Raw genomic sequence first — 25,835 nt, 5'->3', positions numbered from 1 at the left:
TTACACGTTCCAACTTTCCAGTTTAATTAGAAACCTGCATCTCCCGCTCATGCATTCATTCACTTCTTGACTTGAGTGACAGCCCGGCCTTTCACAGGGAAAGCATCCATGGTGTTTAAGAAGGGTGTTGATGTTGTCAGCCTTCCACATCGCTCTGTCTTGCCCAGCTTTGTGTTTGCCGTAGGAATATCATGCTGGAGCTGTGATAGCAACTGAGCCAGGGCCGTCAGCAGTGTTTGGGTCCCTCTCTTGGCCTTTCTCCCCCAGCAGCTTGCTGGCTGAAATCCAGGATTTTGGCAGATATTCTGTCCTTACTGGGCACTGTCAGGTACTTCTCAACTCTTATCCACTGCAATGAAGCGATTAGAAGTTCAGAGCAGCGCTGATGGCAGAGGTGGAGGGGTCCAGCCTGTTGAGGGATCCATGTCCCTGCATGAGGATGATGAAGACACCTCCATGGGGTAGTGCTTGCCAGCTGAAAGGTTGCAGGGAGCCGTATCTGCTCTGTGTGAGTTATATTAATGGGCTTAGATGTGAAAATAAGGAAACACTGCAAATCACAGGTGTTTACCTGTTCAGGCTTACCTGGGACACAGGGATACTGAAAAACTCCAAAGTTATCCCACTGCTGTGCTTAATCTTTTTGAGGGGAGAAGGTAACAATGCAGAGTAGATTTTTGTAAGCATTATTGTTTTCTTCTAATGGAAATGTTTTAGTTGGTATGTAGAAATATATATATTAAAAATGTGCCTTTTTGGCTGTTGGGAATTCTAAGTAAAAACTGAAAATTTATGTTTGTGGTCCCTCAAGCATTTGGTGTGCACAGAGTAAATACTTCCAAGACCACCCATCTGCCCTCCCCGTGGGCAGCTGTACAGGAATGTTGCTGTGTAGAAGACAAGAGGAGCAGCTGGTACCTGCAGGATTAGCAAAATTCACCTTTCCACTCGATTTCCACGTGGATCCCACAGGTGAGAAGCAGCACTGAAGGGCAATGGTAATGAGAAGGTGCAAGGAGTTGGTGCAGGCTCCTTCACAGCCACGGCTCTGCCATTCCTATGCCTGTTTGCCCAGGAGCACTGAGATTACCTCTGATGCTATCAGTGCTGGGGAGAAGGTTTCAGAGCCAGCAAGTACAGAAGTGCAGTAATTAGAGCAATTGTAAAGTGTAGTAATTAGTAACTAATTGCTGTTGCAGAAATATGCAAGGCAGAGTGCTCTTTATTCCTCTCTTGTGTAGAGATGGTTGATCTGGGTTTGTGAGGAGCGGGGAGCACTTGTCTCTTGTCCCTGTCCATTCTCAAGGGAGAATGGCCTTAAACTGAAGAAGAGTAGATTTAGATTAGATATTAGGGAGAAATTCCTCCCTGTGAGGGTGGTGAGGCCCTGGCACAGGTTTTCCAGAGAAGCTGTGGATGCTCTGAGTACAGCTTGGTGCTCCTGTGATGCCCTCACATGGCAGGAGTGGCTCTTGAGCTGCTCTTGAGCTGCATCATGCCAGGTGAGGAGAAACAGCTTCTCACAGGATTTGGGAGTCATCAAGGGGCTCCAGTGGCATTTTTAGAGCCCCATGTAGCCAGACACCAGAGCAGTGGGGGGGATACCCCTGGGAATGGGTGCAAAGTGCTGCCACTGTCATGCAGCATCTTCCTGCTCTGCATCACACCTTCACACCAGTCACTGACTGCCACTGCCCCTTCCTCACTGGGACAGCATCAAGGAGCTTTGGTGCCTGGAATTACCTATGAACAGATTGTAGAAGAGACATACTTATTTGATAAATAAATACTAATAATATATGGTAGGTACTAGCATGAAATACAGCACTGTTGGTGTTGTGAGGGAGGCCAAGGTCTGGGACTGGAGCTTTGCCTGCTTGTTCAGCTTAACACACCAAGGATATTGGCCAGCATTCACCAGGCTGGCCCTGGATAACAGGACTGATGGTCCGATCTGAGATTGCTTCAGGGCACGTTAGAAGCTGCATACTTAGACAGATAAATACATTAATACACAGTATCCAGGAACATTTTGGCTTAGAATGCCTGGGGACACAAAGCATGCACTTCTCTGGTAACTGGGGTGACCTTGGGGTGCCCTTAGCAGGTTTCTGGGTGCCTGCCCAGGGCAGGTCCGTGTGTGTCCCCTGGAGCTGCAGCGTGGTCGTGGCACACAACAGCAGACAGCGGAGGGCAGGGGGAGCTGGGGGGGGGCTGGTGGCCCTTGGGAGGGTGTCAGGGCTCTTCCCCTCATCTCTGCAAAGCTTTGTGCAGAGCTGAGGAGCTCTGCTTTGGCTAGTTTTGGTAAAGCCTTGACCTAAAGCTCGGAGCTCTAACGAGCTCTAAGGAGGCAGCAGCAGTTGGGTTTTGGTATTTGGGGTCATCTCTGAGCTTCTGGGATGGGGTTTAGTCAGCTGAGACAGGCAGTGGGAGGAAGAGAATCGCCTTCTGGCCATAGTGAGTCCGCGGCCCCAGCTTGCTGTTCCCGTTCTTCTTCAGACCCACAAACCAGTTCTTATCCGCGTGCTTTTTGGAGATGTACGTGTTATAATGGTTTTCTTCGACCCTTTCCAGGAACAGGCACTCCTCACCCAGTAACTGCTGAAAGAGAGCCCAGGGGAACGACAGTGAGCTAGGGTGATGCTATGGGGATGGGGATGTGTGTTCCTAACGTGGTAATCCCAGCTCAAGACCCACCTCCGAGATCTCCATGCCCCAGTAAAGCTCATATTAAAGCATGGAGGTAAGTAGCCTTGATTTTGTCCCCTGGGCCACTCCTGCAGCAGCATGTCCATGGCCTGGGCATTTTATTCAGCAGTGATGGAGTCCAGCCCCATGCTCCATCAGCTGGTCCTGGCCCTGGCTCCTGCTCTGGCACTAAGATGTGGGGTGGCAGCTACAGGCTCAGAGCACAAATCCATGGAATGGTTTGGCTTGGAAGGGACCTTAAAGATCATCTCATTCCATCCCCTTTCCACTAGACCAGCTGTCAGCTGCTGAAGGGCTGAAGAGCAGCTGCTGCTCCAGGTATGAAACACAATATTTATCAAGTGTCAGGTAGGTAATCCAATATTTGTTGGAGGCAGGGCGATAATGGCGATATTTGGTTATTTATTTATTTCCCCCCAAAATAAAGCCAGATGCAGAGTGACTGTCCAGCTGCCAGAATCACAAACAGAGCCTAATTATTGCCTGTGGTTTGCATTACTCAGAGCTATGAGATTTCTGCAGACCTCAAGCCCTCTCTGTGTCTGGTCCCAGGGGATCCTCCCACTTACCGAGCCATAGAGCAGCCCGTTGGTGTCCATGGCCAGGTACTGCCCCGACTGGGTGCTCTTTATGTACACCACTCCCACGCTTTCTGCGCTCAGCTGGAGCTGGACTGGAAGTAAAAATGAAACAATAACAACAACATTAAAAGCAAAATAGGAAAAGGGGAAAAAAAATAGCTGCTAGGAAGGTTAGCAGGGTGTTTTGTTCCAAAGCCTGGCTTATAAAGTGTTTATAGGAAACAGTACAGTGTGTAATAGAAATGTCTCCTTGTACCCTCTCCTTCAAAGAAACCCCACAGCCATCCTTTAGGAACCAAAGACCAATTTTCCCCTTATTTTACATCAAAGGAAGGGCAGCCTTTTGGTTACGATGCTGGAATGGGACACAGGAGACTGGGGTTTTAATTCTGGCTCTAATTTACAAATTTCTCATGTGGTTTGACAAGACACTTAAGGAGTGACATATGAAGAAGTATTTTGAGAGCTAAACCAGCAATGGGCAGAGTGCAGATGCCTGCACTGCAAACTCCTGATCCAGCGTGTCCCATCCAGCCGTGCACTGTGGCTGGATTTATTCAGGGCATTGTAGGTGGAGAGTGGAGAAATGGCAAAGGCTGATCTTCATCCTAAAAAAATACCTCCTGTAGGTGGTCACACCTTAGATTGTCCAAATGTGCAATGCTAACATGGATTTGATGCTGAAGCAGGACCTGTGTCTGCCAGGGCACAGCCTGGGTGGGAGCGATGGGAGCTGCCTCAGGCCCTGCAGCCGCCGGACACCAGATTCCATCCCCATTCCTGATGCTGGACCACAGCTAGAAACTCCAGGGCAAAAAAAGCTCTTTTCTGGTCTTGTGCTGAGGGAAGTGAGCCGGGGAGCTGCAGCATCCTGCTCCACTCAGCATCCTGTACCTCACCCAGCAGCTTTAAACTTTCCATTTGCCTGGTTCCTTTTTTCCTCACTTTGCTGATTACAGGAGTCTCGGAAAGTGATTAAAACTTGGCTCAAGTATTTGTTTAATATATTTATCAGGAAAAGGCTGTTTAGTTGGAGAGAAGCCTTGGGAGGACAGTTCTCCAGTGCTGTGTGTTCAGGGAGGAGCCCACGGGGCTCTCATGGGTGGGCAGGAACGCTGCAGCCAGAGCCATTAACAGCCCCGCCGGTGCGTGCGGAGGCTGTGGCTCTGTGGCTGTAGCCAGTGTGACTTGCAAATACCAGCTCTTCCAAGTGATCATTCCCATCTCCTAGACAGTTTTTTTTCCGTGAGATTTATGACAGCAATATTTAGATTGGTTTGAATGAAGTATGAACGGATGCCTCGGCTCCAGCTCCTTCCTTCCTGTTTATATTTAATTTATTTATCGTTATTTAGATGAGTTAAAAGGCAATGTTACCTCTTGGCCTGGCAGAACACTCTTCCCAGTGAAATCTTTGCTGTAATGGTTCACATTCTTCCTTATTTTTTTTTGCATTTCTTGCTTAGTAAATGATGGCTAATTAGGAAATGGTGTGGGTACAGATTTTCAGGAGTACATGGTCCCAGTGCATGCCTGGTTTAGCCTGGGAATCTGCAGTGGAAAAGCCCCAGCCTACCTACATTTGCTGTGGTGCTGCAGCCCCAAGAGCAATCCAGGGGGAAAGAGGAGAATGGGATTAAAATGATGATACTGTCCTAAAAGCTGTCCCTGAGAGAGGGGAGTGAGAATCCTCCAGCTGCCGATAGGGACATTGATGTCTTCAGCCACAGAGGAAGGGAGAATGGTGGGTTCGGAGGAAGGAGCTTGTGCTTCTTGTGTCCTTTTACAGGCTTGATTTCCTTCCATGAAATAACAGGATGAAACAGGAAAAATAAGGCTGTTTGTGTAAACAAGCTTCATCCCAAGTGGTCTGCAATGTCCTGGTAAGTTTTCTTCCCATTTCACAGTGCAAGCTTAGGATGCCCACACACAACAACAAAGGATGCGGGGAGGGAATCCTGACATCAGCCTGAATGACAAGGGCTTGGAGGGACTCCTGCACTCCTTAGAGATCCTCCCTGATTACAGGGCTAGCACCTGGCAAGACCATTCAAGATAAAAATAAGAATTTTTTATATTTGTCGGGAGCAAAATGAGCTTGGGCAGTTTGCAGAGCATCAGTGCAGACTATGATGCCTCTGTGTCCATTGGCTTCCCAATGAGCTGTGGGTGTTCCCATGTCTTGTCCCTCCCTGGCGCTGGCAGGTGCCTTTCCCAGCTGGGTGAGCAGTATCCCATGGTGCTGGTCACGGTCTGGGCTGCTCCTCTTGCATGCCAGGGAATGGTGCTGAGCAGCTCCGGCATTTCCCAGGCACAGGGGCAGGACCGTGGGCAGCTGCTGGTGCTCAGAGCAGGGCACCTCGTGGCAGGGCTGCTCTGCTGGCATGCAGCCCTTCCAGGAGTTTCCTCTGTAAATATTAGTACATTCCTATATCCAAGTTTATGAGATCATTTACAGGAGGTTCCTTTCTGGCAGAGGTTTTCAAACACGTGGCCCCAGGCCAGCAGCCGGGGAGGTGTGAGTGTGCTGGGGCACAGGACCTGCCTGCACTCGCTGCCCGTGTGTGTGATGCAGCCGTGGGGAACAGCTCACTCCCAGGTGATGGATTTGGTTTTCCGGAGGGAAAAAGTCTGGGCTGTGTGGCAGCATCCATGCCATGAGATGGCAGGTTGAGGCTGGGGCGCAGGAGCTGGCTGCTCAAGGCCTTGGTAGCTCCGCATGTTCCAGGAGATGCCATCTTGACTGTGACCTCCCCTTCAGACTCCAGCAAAACCTCTGGAAAATGCTGCAGAGACACTGGCTGAGCTCATATGACCTCTCCTTGTGGGTCTTGTGAGCCTGGTCCTGACTCCTGAAGATCCTTCGGGTCATTGTCCTGGCTGTCTCTCCCAGGGGTTTGAGCAGGGTTATGTGCTGGGTTCATACCCAGCTGGAGGCTGGAGCCCCACTCTGTGTTCATCCAGCCTCAGAATACTCATCCTCATGCATCCCCCAGCACTTGTGCTGGGCAAGTGATGGGAGACAGTGTTTGTAATTAGAACTCAACTATAAACTGCCTGTCATTAAAACAACAATAGTGAGAGGAAAGGTTAAGTTTGGGGAAAAGCCACATGTGTGCTTGCAGTTTAAAGTAAATAAAGGCTGACTTGGCTCCTCCCAGCCCTTCCTTCTAATCGGATAGGAGCCTGGCAGATCCCAGTCATATTCCAGTAAATGTTCAGGATCTGGTGTACGCAGAGGTTTCCGCCGAGAGCCAAAGGGAAGAGCCTGGTCCTGCTGCCCACGGAGCCCCCAGGAGCTTTGCTGTGTGGCTGGTCCAGCTCTCCTGGGCATCGGGTTAAAAAAACCCACTGAAGAGTTTTTGGCAGTGCAAGAGCTCAAAAAGCATAAAACTTCCCAGTGACTCCTTGGTCGGACAAATGGTGGCATCTGCAGGGGCAGTTCCTCCCAGCAGCAGGTCCCCAAAGTCCCATGGGCTGGAGCCACCAACATCACCGACTGCAGGGGTGGGGACAGGTGAGATGAGACCCTGGCCATGGGTGACCTGTTAAATTGCTGTGGCAAACAGATGCAAATGCAGAGATAGCACAGAATTCCAAGTGATGGCTTTGTGTGTGGGATGCCAGGCTGCCCTAAGCCCTTTCTGCCAGCTGCCAGCTCCCTGTGTGACCCAGCCCTGCTGTGTCATTGCTGCCTCCCCTGTATCTGCGTGCCTTTCATGAGGTAATGACCAGTGTCAGATTTAATACTTCATATATCTATTTATGTACTTTATATCTGTACTTTTATATCACACATACTTTGCCTCCCCTGCTCTGCCTATGGGCTATAGATGTGTGACTCCTAGAAGGTGTGTTACCACCAGGATTAAAGAAACCTTGGTCCAGTGCCCGTCTTCCCCAGCTCCCCCCATCCTAGCTGATGAAATCATAGGAGCAAGGAGGTCACCAAGAAGACCCATAGGGTTTGCTTACTGTGCTCGTCGCTTCGGTCCCTGGTCCCATCCACTGTGCCATCCGGGAGGATCCGTAGGAAGTGGCCCCCGTTGCTGCAGTACAGGAGTTTGGGTTTCTTGTAGTTCCCCGGGGGCAGGTTGAACTTCTCGGTCAGGGCGGTGAAGGTGGTGATTTCTCCCTCGGCCATCCCGCAGCCTCTCCCACAGCTGAGCTGCAAGAGATGTGGCAGCAAGGGTGGCACCAAGTGCTGGGCACACGCTGCTGCTCCTGGGCTTTAAAGGGAAGGGGGGGAGCCCGGAGGTCCCTGCTGGTCCCTGGGCTGGCTGCAGGGCAGGTGATTCACAGTGGTGATGGCTCCAGCAGTGACACAAAGTGACACAAAGTGACACAAAGGTGATGCTCCTCCAGCGTGGGAGGTGGCGGGGGGCTGTCTCCTCATTGGGAGGGACTCTGTCCTTTTAATTTTATCATAGTGAATTCTGTTTTTGTTCTGCTTTCTATTGACGTATGTACTAAAATTATACACTCAAAAACCAATTTGAAAAACACCCAGTGTCTGATTGGAACCCACAAGAGGCGGGAAGGGAGCCCAGGTAATAACTTTCTCCACTATTATGACTCTCAAACACAATTATGACCAGGAATTGCAACACCCACTGCATGCCAGGTAGTAAATATTGCTCATATCTTGGCACTCAGCGGCTCACCTGGCCCAGGAACACACACATGGAAAAGGTCAGAACACACATTAGACGTGGTGGGAGATGAGCAGGGGGCAGGACTGTTCACTGCCTGGGGGTGAGTCCGAGGATTACCCAGACAGTGATTAAGACCATATGAAAACCAAGAACTGTGAGTCTAGATTATGCCACGAATATACCAGAAGCATTCCGGTGTTTAAAGGGGCTACAGGAGAGCTGGAGAGGAACTTGACAAGGGCCTGGAGTGACAGGACAAGGGGGAATGGCTTCCCACTGACAGAGGCAGGGTTAGATTGGATATTGAGAAGAAATTCTTGGTTGTGAGGGTGGTGAGGCCCTGGCACAGGTTGCCCAGAGAAGCTGTGGCTGCCCCATCCCTGGAAGTGTTCAAGGCCAGGTTGGACAGGGATTAGAGCAACCTGGTCTAGTGGAAGATCATATTGAAACCTCATTTTGCAGGAGACTGTATGGTCATGACCCATGTTTCAGCAGACACTGTGCAAAAACCTGAAGGCATCAATCTGATAAGAGGAAGATGCTGTGGATGTCTGAGGGTGAGAACTGCCCTCACAGCTGTGCCATCAGGAGATGACATGGGAGATGACTAGAGTCCCACACATTACAGGTACATTCATGTTCTAGCCTACAAACTACATTTAAAATCTCACGTGAATTCATTATGTCTTTCATATGCAGAGTTCTATAGTGCTTAGAGAGAAGTGGATTTATGAACAGAAAAAGACATGCCACAAAATAAATCTAGATACAGGAAATTACTTTAAATGTCATGTATTCCCATAGCTGGATTATGGAAAATATTTTATAGTCACTGTTTATATGTGTTTATAGATTGTAAAAATGTCTCTTTAGCACTGAGTTGTGCTACTGGTACATTGGGATGCAGCCAGTACCACACTGTGTGGGTTTGCTGTGGTACTTTGAGTGCCCTGGGAGATATTAAGGACGGCAACTCTCTGCAATACACACGCACACACACACATATATATACATAGTATCTCTAAACATTTGGCTCTAAACTCTTTAGTAATTAAATCGCAAATGCAGCTGCAAGAAGGGGAAACTAGTCATTGAAATGGATCCCAGAAGCCTGCAGAGGATCAAAACGTTTGCAAGTTGGATTGCTAAAAGCTGAAACCTTGGACGTACAGACTGTATGGCTGTTGCTGAAAGCACTCCCAGCCATTGCACCAGCTTTGCTTCACACACAGACTTCATTCCTTGCTCTCAGATACCCTGCTCAACACAGATCAGGATTTTGGGAAGTGCTCTCTGGAGTGATAACATGGGCCAGCCCCTCCCTTCCCTGAGATTGGTGAATCAACACACAAGAGCTCCTAATGGTTTCCAAAGCAGGTGATGGACCAGCCAAATACAAACTCAAAATCCTTTTTTAACACCATTGTCAGGTGAATTAGGTATTTCTCAGAGTGTTTGGTCCCTAAATTTATTTTCCTGTCAAGAGAGTGTACTTTTCATGCAGTAGTTCAGTTTTTCTTGCCAACTCCTTCTCTGAAGGAAAGCCTCTAAGTCACCCAGTGCAGCCCACAGGGCTCTGGTGTGTTACTGAGCATTAATCAAGATCAGCAGCGTTGTGTAATTTCCTGGAACCAAAGCTTTTCTTGAACCTTTATCGGAGTGCAAAAGGTACTCAGAAGTCTCTTGGGTTGATGATGGATGGTAATGAGAAAGAAACACCCCAGATCCAAGAGCTCCGATCAGGATCTCAGCAAACCCTGCAGCCAGCAGCAGCAAGGAATGGGCTGGATTCTCCCCATGGTCACCTGAAGGTCTGAGGGCATCTCTGGGTGGCTTGACCAGATCAGCTTCTTCATCATTACTTATTTCCTTTAAGGTTTTTTTGCTATTTTTAGAATGACTCTGGTGCTCACCAGCTGCCTTAACTACCACAGAAAAGCTGAATGAACACTTTTCCACTCTTGTTGTCTCTCTGTGCTAAACACTATCGCTCTTCTCATACTTTATGACCATGGAGTCGTTCCTCTACACACACCACCACTCATGGCTCTACAATTATACTTTTGGCAGGAACATGTTAGGTTTTTATGGGAATTAAAAAGCACGAGTGAGAGAGAGAACCTGAACCAAAGACAACATAAAGGGCCTTATTTCTTTGGGTAGAAGCCCAACAGTGCTATTAAATAGCTCAAAGCAGAACAGAGCACTCTCTCCAAGAAGCAAAGCTGAGAGACACCACACTCCAGCAATTATTTGGTGCCCCATGGAGAAAGGAAAATATTCCAAGAGGAGATTGCTGTAGGAGATTGCTGCTGCTGAGCACTGACCCCACCGGCCGCACTAGGACAGTGAGCTGGAGCTGAGTTGGACAGTGTTTGTTCAAGACCAGCTGTGTTTGTGGCTCCTCTTTCCTCCACCTCTGTGTAACAGTTTTCCTGTGCTGTGCTAAGAGAAAACCCCCACAGAGAATGAATCACTGGAAGCTGGACCCAGGGCACCTGCTCCAGGGCAGCCCCAGCTCTGTCTGTGGCACAGGGGGCAGAGGGTCCCACCAGCAGCCTGGTGGCACCCAGCTCTTTCTCCTGGAAGGAGATGTCAGCACCCCAAAGGATCAGAAATAGCCTTCTGAAGGACAAAATGGACTTAAAAAGAGAGTTAAATCTGAATGTTCACTTGATCCAGGTCCTGCTGAGCTGTGGTGGCTGGAGCACTGCCGCGTGCCTGCTCCTTGCAGCACTGAGGGGAGATGAGCCCGGCGTGGGACCGGAATAGCTGTGAAATTCTGAGAAGTTTGGCTTTGGTTCCAAACTTTATCACTGGCCAAACCAGTGGCTTTGATGTGAAATCCCAAACTCTGCAAGCATCTGAGTCTGAGCATCGAGGGCTGGTTGCGCTGCCAATAATGGGCGTGTGAGCTCTGAAATAACAGCACAGGCTGGGAGCCATGGAAAAGGAGTGGGGTCGTTTTCCCTTCCTGTTTTAAAGTCGATGCAGACTTCACTAGACAGCACTGCTGTCTCCTTTGCTTGCATGACAAAGGTGGTGTTGATGGCAACTTGGAGGATTGCTAATGGTCCAAAAGTTTTTTGCATGTCTGGATTGCCAGGAACTTTTGTGGCTCTTCTGTGGCTCCTGTGGCACAAATTAAGTAGCCACCAAAAATTCAAACTAGGAGGTGGCCAACTAAGGTGAGCCTGGCTTTTTTCCTTAGATATAAAATACCTGGCTACTATGTGGAGGAAAGCAGAAGTATCTCACATACTGGTTTAAACCGGATTGGAGGTTGACTCAAATACTTCAGAATTGTCCTTGGCTTTGGACACAATCCTTTATATGGGGTTGGAAAGAAATGTTCTGGATGGTCTCTGTGTGGCTACAGTGATGAAGAGTGCAGTTAATCACAACTGTCATTTAGATGATCAGCTAAAGATCATGCAGAGAACTCCAAGGAGTACTCCAGAGAGATGAGAGACTGCTAAATCCAGGAGTCTCCTAAGGTTCAGTTAACGGGATCAGCATTCCCTGAACCCAGCTCTGGTGAGTTCAGTGGAAACACTCCAGTTGGTTTACTTTGGAAAGTGTTATTTTATCCATTAAAGTAGAAATCCTGTTTTTACCAGGGTATGTGACTCAGCTGGGATCAGACAGCAACAACTCCTGATAGGCTCCTTTCCCATTCCCACTTCTGACTACAGCCACCTGGATAGAACAGTAACTTCTCAGGCAGTTCAGACACTTCATATGGGAATCAAAAGCACTTAAAACAGGTAGAATATTTTTAAGGAATTCAGGCTGTGGCTTTCCTTCACCCACTGTCTGTCCTGAGGGTTCCCAAAGCAGCCTATGGACTGCCCATTATGGCTTTGGGGCAATCTGAGAACACCTGGGCATGTGGAGTAAACATCTCTTGGATAAACAATGATTTTATTAATCATAAGTTTTAGAGATCCACTGCATGGGACAGATTTCCTCACCCAGGAAAAGATTAGAGACCAGGCAGAAGTTTCCTCATGCTCTGGTTGCTGCAGGAGAGGCAGCATGGTAGGTCTGGTGTTCCCATCCCAAGGGCTGGTGGTGCAAGGCACGACTTAAATTCCTTGGACTATGCATCCTCTTAGAGTGACTTAATAAATGATTAGGCAAAGCATACAATAAATATGTAATAGATCATTCTGTGTGTATCAGCAGAATGCATTGGCTCATTTCTAGTCTTGCATATGGCCAGGTGATTTTATCTCTAGCAATGTGATTAACTGCTCAACGAAATATTTATCAGCCGGGTTTTATCCTTTGGAAGTGGAATATGTTGCATGAAGTGTGACCAAAAGTGTAGAAATTAATTTAACTAATGCCTGCTGCCATCATCTCCTGCTTTCTACCAGGAAACATGGTCATTCCACTCAGGTCACGCTGCATTTGTGGCAGGTAAAACAGGTAGAAGTGAAACTTTTAGCATTTTACTGAGTTTGCGTCACTAATGGCTGATGGCAAACACCAGGAGCACCATGGTAAAGACAGATTAGGTAAAGGTGGCATCCTGCCTGGGGGGTAGGGACAGGGGTCAACCCATCCCAGGTGAAGGGAGAAAATCCTGTGCCTGTAGGGATGCCCAGGGGAAAGCCCTGTATCCTGCCTTGGAGTCTGGTGTGACTTATGCAGGGCTGTGAGCCCAGGACACCCCAGATGCTGCCTTGCACTGGGACAGCCAGTACAACATCCCAGCAAACTGGTGGTGTCTGTGGGGAGACAGGAAAACCAAGAGATGACCCACTTTCTAATTACCTTCCCGCCTCTCCCACCTCCCCACCCACGGCCCTTTGCAATCCGGTGATTAACTTAATTGCAGTTCCAGCTCCAGGAGTCAATCCAGCCCGGGAGCAGGAGCTTTGCCAGGAAGGTCTTGCCCCTCTGTTCTGTCTGGATTCAGACCAAGAGCACGGACACGTAGACGAGCAGCGCTGGCTGCAGACACAAATCCCACCACCTCATGTTGGGGATTTAAGCCCAGATTCCCAGTGCAAGCCGGATGCGTGGAACCTGCTGGATTGAAAGAACACACTGGACAGAGAATTGCCAAAGCTCAGTCCCTACAGCCAAGGATGGGCTGGAGGATGTGCTGCTCCCAGAGGATGAGGGGACACCTCCAGAAGAGGCAATGCCATTGCTCAGTTATGAGGAGGCGTGGCTGTGGCTCCCCTGTGAATGCTGATATTGGTCCTCCCTCAGACCAGGGTCTGAGCAGAGATTGCTGTCCAGGGCTGGGCTGCCAGGGCTGGCACTGCAGCCGTGGCTGTGACTGTGACCACTGTGCAGGAAACTGGCAGGAGGTGACAGCTGGGAGCAGCCCAGCTACACCCAGTGCTTCCCACCTCATCCTAGGGGATTTGCCGAGGGCGTGTCTGGCTCTGCTACACTGCAACAGGTGTCCTAGTTACAAGAGGCAATTAGTGGAGAAACTCCCAGGGTTCCTTCTTCCTCCAGGAGATGGCAGGTGCTGTCTGCCCTTTAAAAGTGCCCTTTCCCTCTTGCAGGCTTGTGCTGAGACCATTGTAAAACATTATCCCTGCTCCTATGCTTTGCTGCCTCCTAGCACCTCATTCTGGCACATGGAGCTGGCTGGGAGCAGCCACTGACATGTGCCGTGAGTTACACCATCGTTGTGGTCTCATCTCTGTGCTGTCAAAGCTGCCAAGGACCCAGGGATGAGATACGAGGTGCAGGTACCTTGTTTTGGGTGTTTGCTATCTTGGTTAAGGGCAGGGCTGTGGGCACCTTTCCTCCTTGGGTCTGCCTGTGCTTGGCTTCCCAGGGAAAAGTTATCTGGAGGGAGGGGAAACCACAGGAGATGCTATAACATGTTGTCAGTTGTTGGTTGTAATGTTTTGTGATGAGGTAGGAAGCCCCTAGGGGCAGGGGGCACTCAACGTGCCCCTTGGCTCCTGCTCAGCAGCCCTTAGGCTGGGGAGGTCCAAACAGTTGGGGTCCCTGCAGTGGGGTCCCCACCCACGCCCTGCCCAGAACCCACCACTCAGTTCCTGGCAGGCAGGAGGGATGTTAAGCTGGGTGACACTTCACAGGGCTTTTAAATGTCACCATCCCCCTGCCACCCACCCCTGGTGTCAGTGCAGGACACTGGGCACAGTGTCAGACCACAAAGCCCTGACTGTCCTGTCTGGGCTGGCCCTGCAGGTGTGGCTGCCCTGCGCGCCCACGGATGGACGGACAGAAGGATGGACAGATGACAGCAAACGACAGACTCTAGCCCCAAAACTTCCCTCTATGCAATACTCTTAATCTAAGGGGTGATCTGGTTCTTCTGTTGCACCACGTCCTGTCTGAGCCCTCCAGTCCCACCCCAAGCCAAGCCTCCTGCCGATGCCCCGTTCAGGTACGTGCCTGGTCACTGAGTCTCTGGGTCACCCTCCGTCAGCCGCGAGCCCTCGCCAACCCCTCGGTGCTCAGACGGGTCCGACACCTCCGTGTGCTGTTGCTTATACTCATGAGGATGGAATTAGGAACGAAAAGGAGGAATGCTCATGCGGTGTCAGGCAGCACTTCCTGCAGCTGGCCATCTGAAGGGTGGCCAAGCCCAGCTGAGGGTTGGCTCCAGCTTCAAAACTGGGATTTGAGTTTGGGTTCAACCTTTGTACCGTGTCCTTCCCCAAAGAAGTAGAGGATGATGGAATCCAGGGTTTCATCTCCAGGCCAAGAGAAACCCCACATCCATCCTCGTGGTTAACCATCAGTAGACATATCATCGCTCAGAAATCCAACTTCCTTCAGCAGAGTCTCAGTCTGGGTTGTTCCAAGGAAAATCACTTGGTTCCTGGGTTCACCATAAGCTCAGCAGTGATTTACTATGAAAATGTGCAGGGAGTTAATGATGTTCATCCTGCAATGTTTGTGTAAGGGCTGTACAGCTGCTCTTGTTAACTTCTAAGTAAAACTGGCTGGAAGAATCCTGTTCTTAATTCTGTTGCTCAATATCTTATTTTAAATTCAGTGTCTAGTACCCATGGATGCTACCTCCTGGTTTTTTTCCTCCAAGCTGTATGAGTAAGGAGCTTGGGCTGTGTTTTCCTGTGCACACTGTTGCTCAATAACTTAACAGTGCAATAAAAGCTTGAGATAATAGTTGCTATTACCAGGAAAATCCTCCAATAAATAATAATTTTCTTATCTGCATGACTTTGGGACTGGAGAAAATGCTTTCCAGCAGAAAGCTGCAGTGCATAAGAGCATGCAAGGGGCATTTCAGATGAAAGATCAGAGCAAGGCAAGCTCAGAGCTGAATATTGTTCAATGCAAATGAGTGGGTTAGCAAAAAACCTGGAATAATTAGTGTGGATAAGTAGCCACTGGAGTAAACTAGGGAGAGCAGCTGGGCATCTCCACCTCTTATGGTCTATAGAATCTGCAGAGACTCGTGGTCTTTAGGCAAAATTTGGGGAATTCTCAATTCCAGTAGTGGGTGGTTCTAGAGGCCATGGACACTGAGCTCTATGTTTGTCACCCTCATCTCCAGCCTAGAAAGGAGTATGAGTCACACACCAGGACCTGCCAGACCTTGGTGGAAGGTACAGCCCTAATTCTGGTCCTCCTGTCCCAGACAGGGACACACCGAGGCACCTGTGTCTGTACAGAGATGGGCACCTATTTGGTCCTTGCTGTGACATCTGTGACCACAGGCTGTGTGACAGCAGGCAGTACTTCCACACTGCTCCAAGGCAAATAGTGCCCTGCCTTGGATGCTCCCACAGGTTTCCATTACAGAGTCCTCAGAGGGAAGGGGATATATTTTGAAGTCTCTTCTACCCTTTCTCATCTCTGTAAACAATAAACCACCACAAAGAGCACGGTGCAGGAGAGAAGGCTGCAATTTTAACTACCTGCTGAACCTCAGCCCCAGAGGTGACACCCACACTGGCTATTTCCAGCTCCTGAGTGGGCAGTCTAAAGACATCGGGATGTTTGTTGTGCCCAGTGTTTCCACAGCTGGTTTAGGGGAAAGCTGGGGGTCAGGCTGGCCCACAGGGATGCAGCCAAGGATCAGAGAATCACAGAATGGTTTGGGTTGGAAGAGACTTCCAAGTTATCTCATTCCACCCCCCTGACATGGGCAGGGACACCTTCCACTAGACCAGGTTGCTCCAAACCCCCACCTTGAATACTTCCAGGGATGGGGCAGCCACAACTTCTCTGCTGTGATGCTCAAAATGATCAAGGCAGAAAGATGACCTGAATTGTCTAAGTGGGTAAAAAAAGCCCCAAACTAAACCAAAATCTTTGGGACAACCAGGCAGTTTGGGGAACAGTAGTTGCTGTGCCCCCTGCCCAGCTGGGAGTGCCGTCACCAGGACCCCAATGAGTTTTTACCTTTTTCTTAGTCATAGGCTTCACATTCAGCCCCACACTGGGATGCAGGATCCCCAGGGAGTCAGTGAGCATCCTCCAGCTATGGTTTGTGAACACCTACATGTGTGCACCTGGTAAGGATCACACCCACACCAAGTTAGGTGTGAACTCCAAAATCCCTTTTTGGAGTCTGGCAGCCAGTAAACTCTTCCCATCAGTCAAAAGCTTTTGTGAACACCCTGCAACAATGGGAATATTAAGCAAGGGGAGGGGAAGAGTGTTTAACTTGATGTGAAATACTTGTATTTTATGTCCAAGATTTGACCTGTAATTGAGACTTAAGTACAAAAGGAGGTAGAAATTCTAGTGGAAAATGTACCTAGTTGAGTAGTTTTGTGTACAACACCCACATGCCCTGTGGGGGTGTGCAGGTGTTGGAGAAATAACAGTGGATCTCTCTGGGGGAAACGAGGAACCTCTCTGGGGAAAAACATAACTGGATTAGGTAAAAGCAGGACAGCCTTGGGATCTACCACTCAGAGATACAGGGATGGCCCTGTGCCATGTCTGGGGGATTTGGAAATGTGTGGAGGGGTGGATGGTGCTCCATCTTCTGCTTGAATGGTGCAGGGATCCAGAAGGTTGTGCCCTCAGTGACTGCTGCAGGCAGCATGTGGCAGGGAGATGGGCAGGAAGCAGCTGGGTTATCCAGCACTGAGCTCTCATGATCAGCATAATTTTCAGGGGCTTTATGGCATGCAGAGAGTCTGGATTACGCCAACAGCTGGGATCTGGAGTTCATCTTTGGATGCACGGAGCAGGTTTTGTCATGGTAAAGATCTCCCCCTCCTGTCCACCACAGCAGCAGGGATGAGAGTGAAGGAGGGAATCAGCTCCAGATCCTGCTCCTGTTCTGTGACTGAGCCCAGGTCAGACAGCTCAGTGTGCAATTGAGGGCCACCCTGAGTGGGTGAGGGTGACTGTGCCCCCAAGGTGGGCTTGCAGGCTGGGCGAGCTGCCTGCCTGGCTCCCTGGGCCGGGAGTGTCCGGTGGGACCTGCATCCTTTGGGGGGGTGCAGGACCATGACCCTCACAGGGGTCACTGCCGGGCTGGCTCCACCTTGGAGGGATTGACAAATATGTAGATGTGGCACTTGGGGACATGGGCTAGGGGTGCCCTTGGCAGTGCTGGGGGAATGGCTGGACTTGATGATCTTAGAGGGCTTTTCCTACCTGAATGATTCTCTCATTCTATGATTCTGCAGAAATAATGTCCCTGCACAGCTGAGAGCTGGCAAGGGTGGTCTGCAGGTGGGACAGGCAGATTTACCAACCCCAGAGACGTGGGAAGGAAAGATCTGAGATTTCAGCTCTTAAGGCACAGATCTAAATTAAGAGCCAGGAGCAAGGACAGACTTTGTGAGTGCAAGTGGGTTGTGACTCATGTATGAACTGCGTGTCCAGACCGTTGTGGGCAAAGGGCAAAGCCTCACAGCAGACAACAGTTCTGAAAGGAGTCTGTAGGGGACAAAAGGGTTTTGGATGTCACCCCATGAGTCAGTGGCACCCTGGGCACAGCAGCCAGCCCAGCTTCTGCACCCTGTGAAACACTTCCCGCAGCAAACCTTTTTCTGCCTCTTTTCTGATCTTTGTCCTGAGCCTGGCAGCAGGTGAGCTGCCAGGCTCACCCTGGGCTTGAGTGCTGTCTATGGGATCTCTGCTTGGTCCACCCCTGGGCAGCCTTCTTGGTCCAGTGTGTACCCTGGGCAAGGGAATGGGTTTGGGGATTTGGGTCAGCACAAACAGCAGGGGAAAGGGGGGTCCTTTCCCAAGAGAATTCCCAAATATTAACCCTGGCACTGTGAGGGTCTGCCACATTCAACAGCTAGAAGTGAAGCATTTTATTATACTCTTTTCCTTAGCAAGCTTTTAGAGAGGAAAGCAAGGCTTGTGACAGCCAGAATTTTGTCACCTGCAGGTGCCGGGTGCTCTGCATGCTACAGACCTGCCTCTGCCTCCTCCCTGGGGTGGAGGCTACAGCTGCCTATGACCCAGGTATGAGGCACAAGTCCCTGTCCCTTGGTGGGCAGTGCCACCTTCCCTGTTAAACACCAACAGAATTTGAGGAATATAAAACCTGCAAGTCACCGACTGCTGCTGTGGCTGCTCTGCACTTCAGTGTTTGCTTTGGTTCTTTAAACCAACAGACACCAATGTTGGAAACGAGGGGAAAAAATAGGAACTGCCATTGCTGAGAAACACCAAGTCAGGACCTTTCTAAAACAAAAGGGGAGAGGGAGGATTCCTGCATCCACAGCAGAGACTGTGACAAAGCCATAGTGTCTCATTCTCTCTTGCTGAACAGGTTTTCAAAAAATTCTTCTGCAAAGAGATTTCTATTGTGAGATTTCTATTTGAAAGGCAGGCCTCCAGCCCTCACAATAATCCCTGACAGCTCTGTACTGGCAGACAATGTACGCAGGATTCCTAAAAATGCCCCAGCCGTGAGTCAGTGCCTGCTGTGCCCAGGAGGGAGATGTGCTGGTACTCAGGGGCAGCCCATTAGGTCAGGGCAGGGTTTACCTCCCTGGAATATACATTTTCCTTTAGGGAATATTTACTGAAAGAGTTGGAAGATATAGTACAAGTGCTAATGTGTTTTGAGGCCAAAAAAGAAAGGGCAAAAAAGATTGGAGATGGAGTAAGCAAGGAAGACTGAAAGAAAAATGGAGCCTAAAGATGAGAAGAAGCCTGCAAAAGAAGTGGAGTCACAAAGAAGGTTGGGGAGAAAAAAAAGTAGAGGAGTGTGAGAGAAAAAAAAGATTGATCATAAGAGAAAATGAGGCCAGAAAAAATAGAGGCTGCAAAAAGGTAGAGGGCCAAGAAAGGGTGGGAGGGGGAAAGAAATGCAGAGGCTGAAAAGGGCAGGAGGCCAAAATAAAGAGGGAGGCCAAAGGAAAGGCAGAGACCAAAAAAAAGAGGAGGATGGAAAGGGGTGAGAGGTCAAAGAGGCACATGAGACATACGGGAAGGTCTGTGCAAAGAGGGGTCTAAAGTTTAATCGGTTCCTCGGGCCTGGACGGGGCTCAGTGGCGATAAGGCAGCACAATGTCCAATTGTTCTCCTTGCACACCAAGTCAGCCCAACTTCCTCTGGTTTCTGGGCTCGAAATGTGCAGGAACACAGACTTTGGATTTGGGCTGGACAGAGTTCGGGTCTGCCGAGGTCCCCAGCCAGACCTAGAACTCTGCATAGAGTTTTGGATAGAACTTTGGATAAACTTTCATTCCCAGCTCCACCCCAGCCCGGGGGATAAACTTTTCCTCCCAAGCTCCCTAAATTACCCTGGCCTTCCTCCCACTCCTGAGACCCTGATCTTCCTCCCAGCTGAGGCAGCTCATCATGCAGCTGGCTACAGCTCCTTGTCCTTATTCCTGATCAGCTGCACACTCAGCTCCAGAGCAGAAGCCCCACGGCACCCCGGACCCTCAGCACAGCAGGGATGGGGAGCTGTTGCTCTGTGTTGCTCTGTGAGGGAGTTTCCCCTTTGCTAAATGGCCCAAAGGGACCAAGAGGCTGCAGGTGGCAGAAAGTGGCACTGGGGACATGTGACCCTGGGGGGTAAGGAGGCTCAGCCCTGTCACCACCTGCACCCCCAGCCAGGGTGATTTGAGCCTTGCAGCAATTTGTCTTTATATTTGGCATCTTTGGTTTGGCTGAGAGAACAGTTCACAGCTCGGAGCATGGTGGTGATGAGGAGTCAGGGCTGACAGGCCCATCAGGATAATTGCTATAAATCCTAGAAGGTTTGGGTTGGAAGGAACCTTCAAGATCATCCAGTTCCAACTCCCTGCCATGGGCAGGGACACCTTCCACTAGACCAGGTTGCTCCAAGCCCCACCCAACCTGACCTTGAACACTTCCAGTGATGGAGCATCCCCAATCACCCTTAATTGTCCAGGGAAGCTGTGGCTTCCCCAAACCCTTCTATGGTTCTGCGACTTTATTTTGTTTTTCGCATCAAAAATGAACCATTTATAGTGCTGTGTCACTGCACTATATCATTCCTGTTTGTTTGGGGTTTTTTAGTTTGTTTGGGTATTTTAATGGTCCAAATATTGTGTTTTGCCATTTAAAATGTTTTTAGTTTATTGTATATTTCAGTTTAAATTCTGATCTGGGCTTCTGCTTCTGGCTAGAGCTTTAGGTGAATTTGCAGTAATTTGGAGAGTGTTATTTGGAATGATGCTCCTGGCTGCGGAACCACTCCTATCTCCCGGGGTCTGGGGGCACCTGCAGGGGTTGGGGGGGGGGGGGTTGTCCCACTTGGGGGGAGCAGCACACTGACTCCCTAAAACTGTCCCTGGAGAAGGGACCTGCTGCCTCCCCACTACCCACCCCACACCTGTGCTCCAGAACCTCCCTCTGCCCCCTCACTCCAAGCCTCCCATGGGGACCCATGGGGCTGGCAGAGCATCACATGGGTATCTGTGAGGGTGGCAGAGCACTCCGTGGGGATCCATGTAGCATGTACTAGCATCCCATGGGGATCCCAGAGCCTCCTGTGGAGGTCCATAGGGCTGGCAGAGCATCCCATGGGGGACCCGAGCATCCTGTGAGGCTCTTTGGGGGTGGCAGAGCATCCCATAGGGATCCTTGAAGGTGTTAAAGCATCCCGTTGGGCTGGCAGAGCATTGGGATCTGTGAGTGTGTTAGAACACCCCATGGGGCTGGCAGAGCATCACATGAGGATCCGTGGGGGTGGCAGAGCAACCCTTAGGGATCTGTGGGGCATGTATGAGCATCCTGTGAGGATCCTAAAGCCTCTCGTGGGGATCCATAGGGCTCGCAGAGCATGCCATGGGGAACCCAGAGCATCCCGTGGGGCTCGGTGCAGCATGTACGAGCATGCCCTGGCGATCCCAGAGCCGCCCAGTGGGGATCCGTGGGGCTGGCAGAGCATGCATGGAGATCCGAGGGGTTCGTGTGAGTCTCCCGTGGGGCTGTCAGAGACCCCCGTGGGCTCAGCCCCGCCGCCCGCCTCGCCCCGGGTGCGGATCCCGGCGCTGCCCACCCCCGCCCCGCACCTACCGGCGGCTGCGCGGCGCTCCCGGCTGCGGCTCCGCAAGTGCGCGCGGGGAGAACCGGGATGGAACACAGGGAACGGGGATGATGAGGATGAGGAGGAGCTGCCTCGGGGCGGGGGAGCGACGGGAGGATGCGGGGGGGGGGGAGGGGGAAAGGGGCCGGCAGTGCGCGATCGCATCCACTCCCGCAGCAGAGGGGCACCTGCCTGCACTGCCCGACCACGGGTCAGACCAGCGGGCTGGGGCTGAGGCCCCCCGGCCAGCAGGATCGAAGAAAACCCCCCAAATGCTGGACGAGCATCAGCATTCCTATCCCTCGCGTTTCCCTCTCCCATCACTGCGGCCCAGGACATTCCTGCAGTGTTGGGTGTCTCAGTACCCTCTGAGAAGGCGATGACCCCCCTCACCCTAATCAGCTCCGAGTGCCCCGGGCAGCGAGGACAGGGTCCCTCCTGCCCTCCCCGTGGGAGTCCCTGCCCTGCTCACGGGGTCCCTGCCCTCCCCTTGGGCAGCCGCAGAGAAGGGGCCGGGGCAGGGGCAGCCACAGGGTTACTCCGGCTGTGTTCCCGCTGGCACTGAGAGAGCTTGGCCTTAAAAGCCGAAGTGTTCCCGAGAGCGCTGTCAGCCAGATAAAATGCAGCTCTCTGTCCCCGAGGACGGGAACTGGTGCCGATGCCGGCTCTACCACAGGGCGGCTGTGCCGGGGCATCGGCTTCGCTGGGTTGCCAGGGCTGGGCTCGTGGAGTGCCAGCCGTGGGCTAATGGGCTCACGGGATGTCAGGGTGGATTTATGGGATGATAGCAGTGAGCTCTTGGGGTGCCAGTGGTGGGCTTGTGAGGTGCCAGCAGTGGGCCTGTGCGCTCATGAGATGCCAAGGGGGTGGGCTCGTGAGGTGGCAGCAGTGAGCTCGTGGGCTTATGGGGTGCCAGTGGCGAGCTCATGGGATACAGGCTGTGTACAGGTTGGGGTGCAGCTGTGCGAGGTGTGAGGCTGCGGGTCGCTGCGTATTTGCTGCTGCTGCAGGGCTAATGAAGCCCGAGCGATGACTTCAGCACTTGGCCGGGCTCCACGAGCGCTTTGATGTGGTGTTTAGGCTGTGTTATCTAAGGCTCACCCAGAATAGGCTTTTAGTCCCAGCTCACGTGGAGCCAGTGTGTTTGGACAGGCATTCCGGGCTGGAAATGCTGTGAGCCCAGACGTTTGGATAAAACATTCCCGAGTTGACTGTGGTTACCAGTGGCTGGTGCAGATGGCTCCTAATGCACCCCACAGCACAGGTGGACTCTATGGCCTTTCCTGCTATAGCACTATTCCTTTTTTTTTCCAGTTTGAACAATCCCACACATTCCTCCTGCTATTTCAGGAAATAAAAAAAGTTATAGCCAAACATTCCTGAATCTCACAGAATGGCAGTCCTGGCTTTGCCTCTGACTGTCCTGGATGAAAGGCACTGGGGTTTTGAGTATATGAGAAAGATTAGGAAATGCTGCTCCTTCTCACTCAAGGGATCACCTCCCCTTGTTTGGGAGCTGCAGGGAGACTGGCCCCTCCCTGCAACCCAGCCTTCCCCACTTGCCTGGTCCCCCTTGCACCCTGGTTGTGGTTGGCATCCAGCAGCCCTGGTGTGACGCAGGGTACGGAGTGCTGCAAATGGTGTCCTGCCAAATGGTGTCCTTTCTGCCTGTCCTGAAGGCAGACGGCCCCGGGACGGAGCCAACAGCCAGAGTGAGGTATGGACGCGGAGCAAACACGGGCCTGGGCAGTGGGATCTGCACCAGGTACGAGGGGAGAGGAGACTTGGCCAAAATCCAGACACTGACAGTACTGCAGTGACCCCAGGCCCTGCACTGAGAGCTGGAGGGATGGGAGACAATGCAGGGATGGGGTCACTATGGAAATGAGGGGCACTGCAGTGATGGGGACACTGAGGAGATGGGGGTACTGAGGGGATGGGTGGTACTGCGGGGCACTGCCATGGCAGCAGCTCTACCTCCCTCTGCCCTTCCCAGTCTGGCCCTGCCTGGGCAGCCCCAGCTGCAGCAGGTGCCCATGGTATTTCCCAGGCTCTCGGGATGGATTTTGATGGCTGGCTGCTGCTCCTGTTCCTCTCCTGCTCCTGCCTCTGTCTCGGGTAAGGAACCTCTTCACCTCACTGCCTCAAACACCCACCAGTCTCCTCGGCTCTGAGTCCCATAAATAATGCACACTTCCTGGGGTTGTTTGGAAGCACAGTGAATAATTAACTATGGAGCCCCGAGGAAGCTGTAGGTGCTTCTCTCTGCCTGGCACCAGCTCATGCAGGCAGTGCCTGTGTGGGCAGCTTAGCCCCAGCACCTGCTGCCCCAGCAGCTCCTTATCCTCGCAAACCATGGTCCTGTAGCAAAGACAACTTAGGCAAAACGTCCTGCATATTTAAAATGAGATCCATAAGATCCCCCAGCCTTCAGCTTTGGTTCCGTCCCTTTTGGAGTGGTATTCCTGGAAGGACTCAGTGAGCACTGCTCAGCCCAGTACAAGCTGGGTACTGCATGATGGTAGAAAGCCACTCCTGCCAGAGCTGGAGGAAGGAAAAGGAAACCCCAGTTGTTCCCCAGTGCCACACGTGTGGCCGAGCTGGTGAGCTTGGCCAGGAGTTCCGGAACCAGGACTGTGCGGTGTAAACTCCAAAGCCCCTGGGAGGCTGTGGCTCTGCAGGGTGCTCTGCCAGGGGGAAATGGGGAATGCTGGAAGAGGCACTCACCTGAGGGTCAGTCGGAGTGTGCAGGGCTGGGTGGCAGGGGCGGCTGGGAAGCTGGGGTCACCCTGCCCCTTGCCCCGCTTCCCGGAGCCAGCAGCTCCCACAGCAATCGTACCCACACCCCTCGCAGCACTCACGGGTGTCCCAGAGCAAGGCAGGGTCCCTCAGATGGGCAGAGGCACCGGGAATGTGCCAGATCCTGGGCAGTGGCTGGTGTTGGCTGGCAGACACCAGAGCGACACTGTGGCTGGCAGTGCCGGCTGCCGCTCTGCACCCACATAGGACAAGGAAGTATGGATAATCCTTCGCCTTGCTATTTTTTTCCTCTCATGTGATCTTGTTTTTGGACAGCTATTTTGGGGCTGGACTCCAGCCCAGGTGAAAGACAAGGATTGAATCCAGCCTCCCCCTTTCCCAGAGGCCCTCCCAGGACCTCTGCCTGTCTGCTTGCAGGATGGGGTGAAACCCTGCCACTGGCTCATGGTCCGTGCCTGCTTCCAGCCCTTTCCCTCTCTTGCTGCAGAGCCCTTTCTGTTGTGTTCTGCTCTGTGCAGCCGAGGGGTGATGGAAGCAGGCTGTGGTGAGCACACACCAGGGTGAGCCTGGTCACCCCTCCATCCCATGGCCTCCCCATGGGATGCCCTGGCCCCTCGGGACCAGGGCTCTCACTGGCACTGGCTCAGCTGCAGAGCTGGAGTCTCCCCAGCACCATTTGCCTCTTTCTGCCCGTTTCCCCCCCAGACCAGCCTGGCAGGAAGCTGATGGGAGATAAATGCATTAAAAATATGCTTGGAGCTTGTAGCAGCCTTGGAATGAACCACTGAAAGCCCTGACTCTGTGTGCTGCCCATCATCCCCCTCCTGCTGGCTGGGAGCATCCCACCAGCGCCTGGAGGAGATGGACGAGTGGGGATATGGGTGAGGGGGGGAACTCTGGGGGTCTGTGCTGTGTCCTGCCTGTCCCTGCCCTGGGGGCTCTGCTGGGGACATCCTTGGGCACATCCTGGTGTAAACGCTCAGCACTGTCAGGACGGACAATTATGATCCCATTTATGTCTTTCAGCCCCACGGATGAAGTTGAGGGGGGCCAGTGGGGTGCTGGGGAAGGGCAGCCTGGCTCTGTGGCTCGGGGGATGCAGGAGTGACCCCTGTGTGGGCAGGAGTGGGGCAGAACATGGATGTCTGGGATGTGACACTGGCTCTCGCTGTCCCCATGTACAGGTGTCACTGCAGACACATCCGTGCCCTTTCATGGTGGATGGTGGGAGGAGTGGGTGCTGTCACGGCACGTTTGACTGCCTAAATTGGGTCTTTGCATGACTGAAACTCGTTGATGAGTCTCAGAGAAACCTCAATTTCCCTCTCCCCAGCCTCCCCAGTTCAGCTATGAAAGAAGGGGGTTTCAGCACTGACTCCACAACACTCTGGCAGGTGGCACGTGGCAGCACGGGACAAGCGAAGTACAGGACCCACCATGTGAGACTTCAGTCAGAGGTCAGTGTGATTTGTGTTACAGAGAAATGGGTTATTCCAGAGGTGTGTTACATGACTGGAAAAATTCAGGTTCAAAAATTTGAGGCCCATTTTTTTCAGCCTGTTTCCCAGTCTTTTTTTTTTTTTAATATTCTATAGATTAAATATATATAAAATATAATAAATATATCAAATGTATATTAAATATATAAAACTATAAAATTAAAATATATTATTT

At 51.5% G+C, this 25,835-nt stretch overlaps 1 protein-coding gene across 3 annotated transcripts; it reads right to left on the bottom strand.

The window, feature by feature from the left end:
- On the bottom strand, window positions 1-24,392 carry FGF1 (fibroblast growth factor 1). Of its 3 annotated transcripts, none has more exons than XM_027643581.1 (4): window positions 24,129-24,392; window positions 7,266-7,458; window positions 3,279-3,382; window positions 1-2,601 (listed from the first exon to the last, which is right to left on the bottom strand). In XM_027643581.1, exons 2-4 carry the CDS (start codon window positions 7,432-7,434, stop codon window positions 2,407-2,409), a joined length of 468 nt encoding a protein of 155 aa, XP_027499382.1. In that variant the 5' UTR covers window positions 7,435-7,458; window positions 24,129-24,392; the 3' UTR covers window positions 1-2,406. The 3 variants fall into 3 exon arrangements, with proteins under 3 accessions (XP_027499382.1, XP_027499381.1, XP_027499383.1); XM_027643580.1 differs by lacking the exon at window positions 24,129-24,392 and adding an exon at window positions 21,392-21,475; XM_027643582.1 differs by lacking the exon at window positions 24,129-24,392 and adding an exon at window positions 21,392-21,475 and having other exon boundaries at window positions 1-2,598.
- Between the last annotated feature and the right edge of the window lie 1,443 nt (window positions 24,393-25,835).

Source organism: Corapipo altera, unplaced genomic scaffold, assembly GCF_003945725.1.
Source record: "Corapipo altera isolate COAL_440 unplaced genomic scaffold, ASM394572v1 75, whole genome shotgun sequence".
Lineage (NCBI taxonomy): Eukaryota > Metazoa > Chordata > Aves > Passeriformes > Pipridae > Corapipo > Corapipo altera.
Note: the sequence above shows the minus strand (reverse complement) of the source record. Positions and strands in the feature narration are given on the sequence as shown.

Bases quoted from the DNA above. Each gene is read 5' to 3' on its own strand.
- FGF1 (XM_027643581.1), bottom strand. From the start codon at position 7,434: ATGGCCGAGGGAGAAATCACCACCTTCACCGCCCTGACCGAGAAGTTC. The intron at 3,383-7,265 runs GTAAGCAAACCC...TTTTACTTCCAG, and splicing joins GGACCGAAGCGACGAGCACA to TCCAGCTCCAGCTGAGCGCA. The intron at 2,602-3,278 runs GTAAGTGGGAGG...GCTCTCTTTCAG, and splicing joins ACGGGCTGCTCTATGGCTCG to CAGTTACTGGGTGAGGAGTG.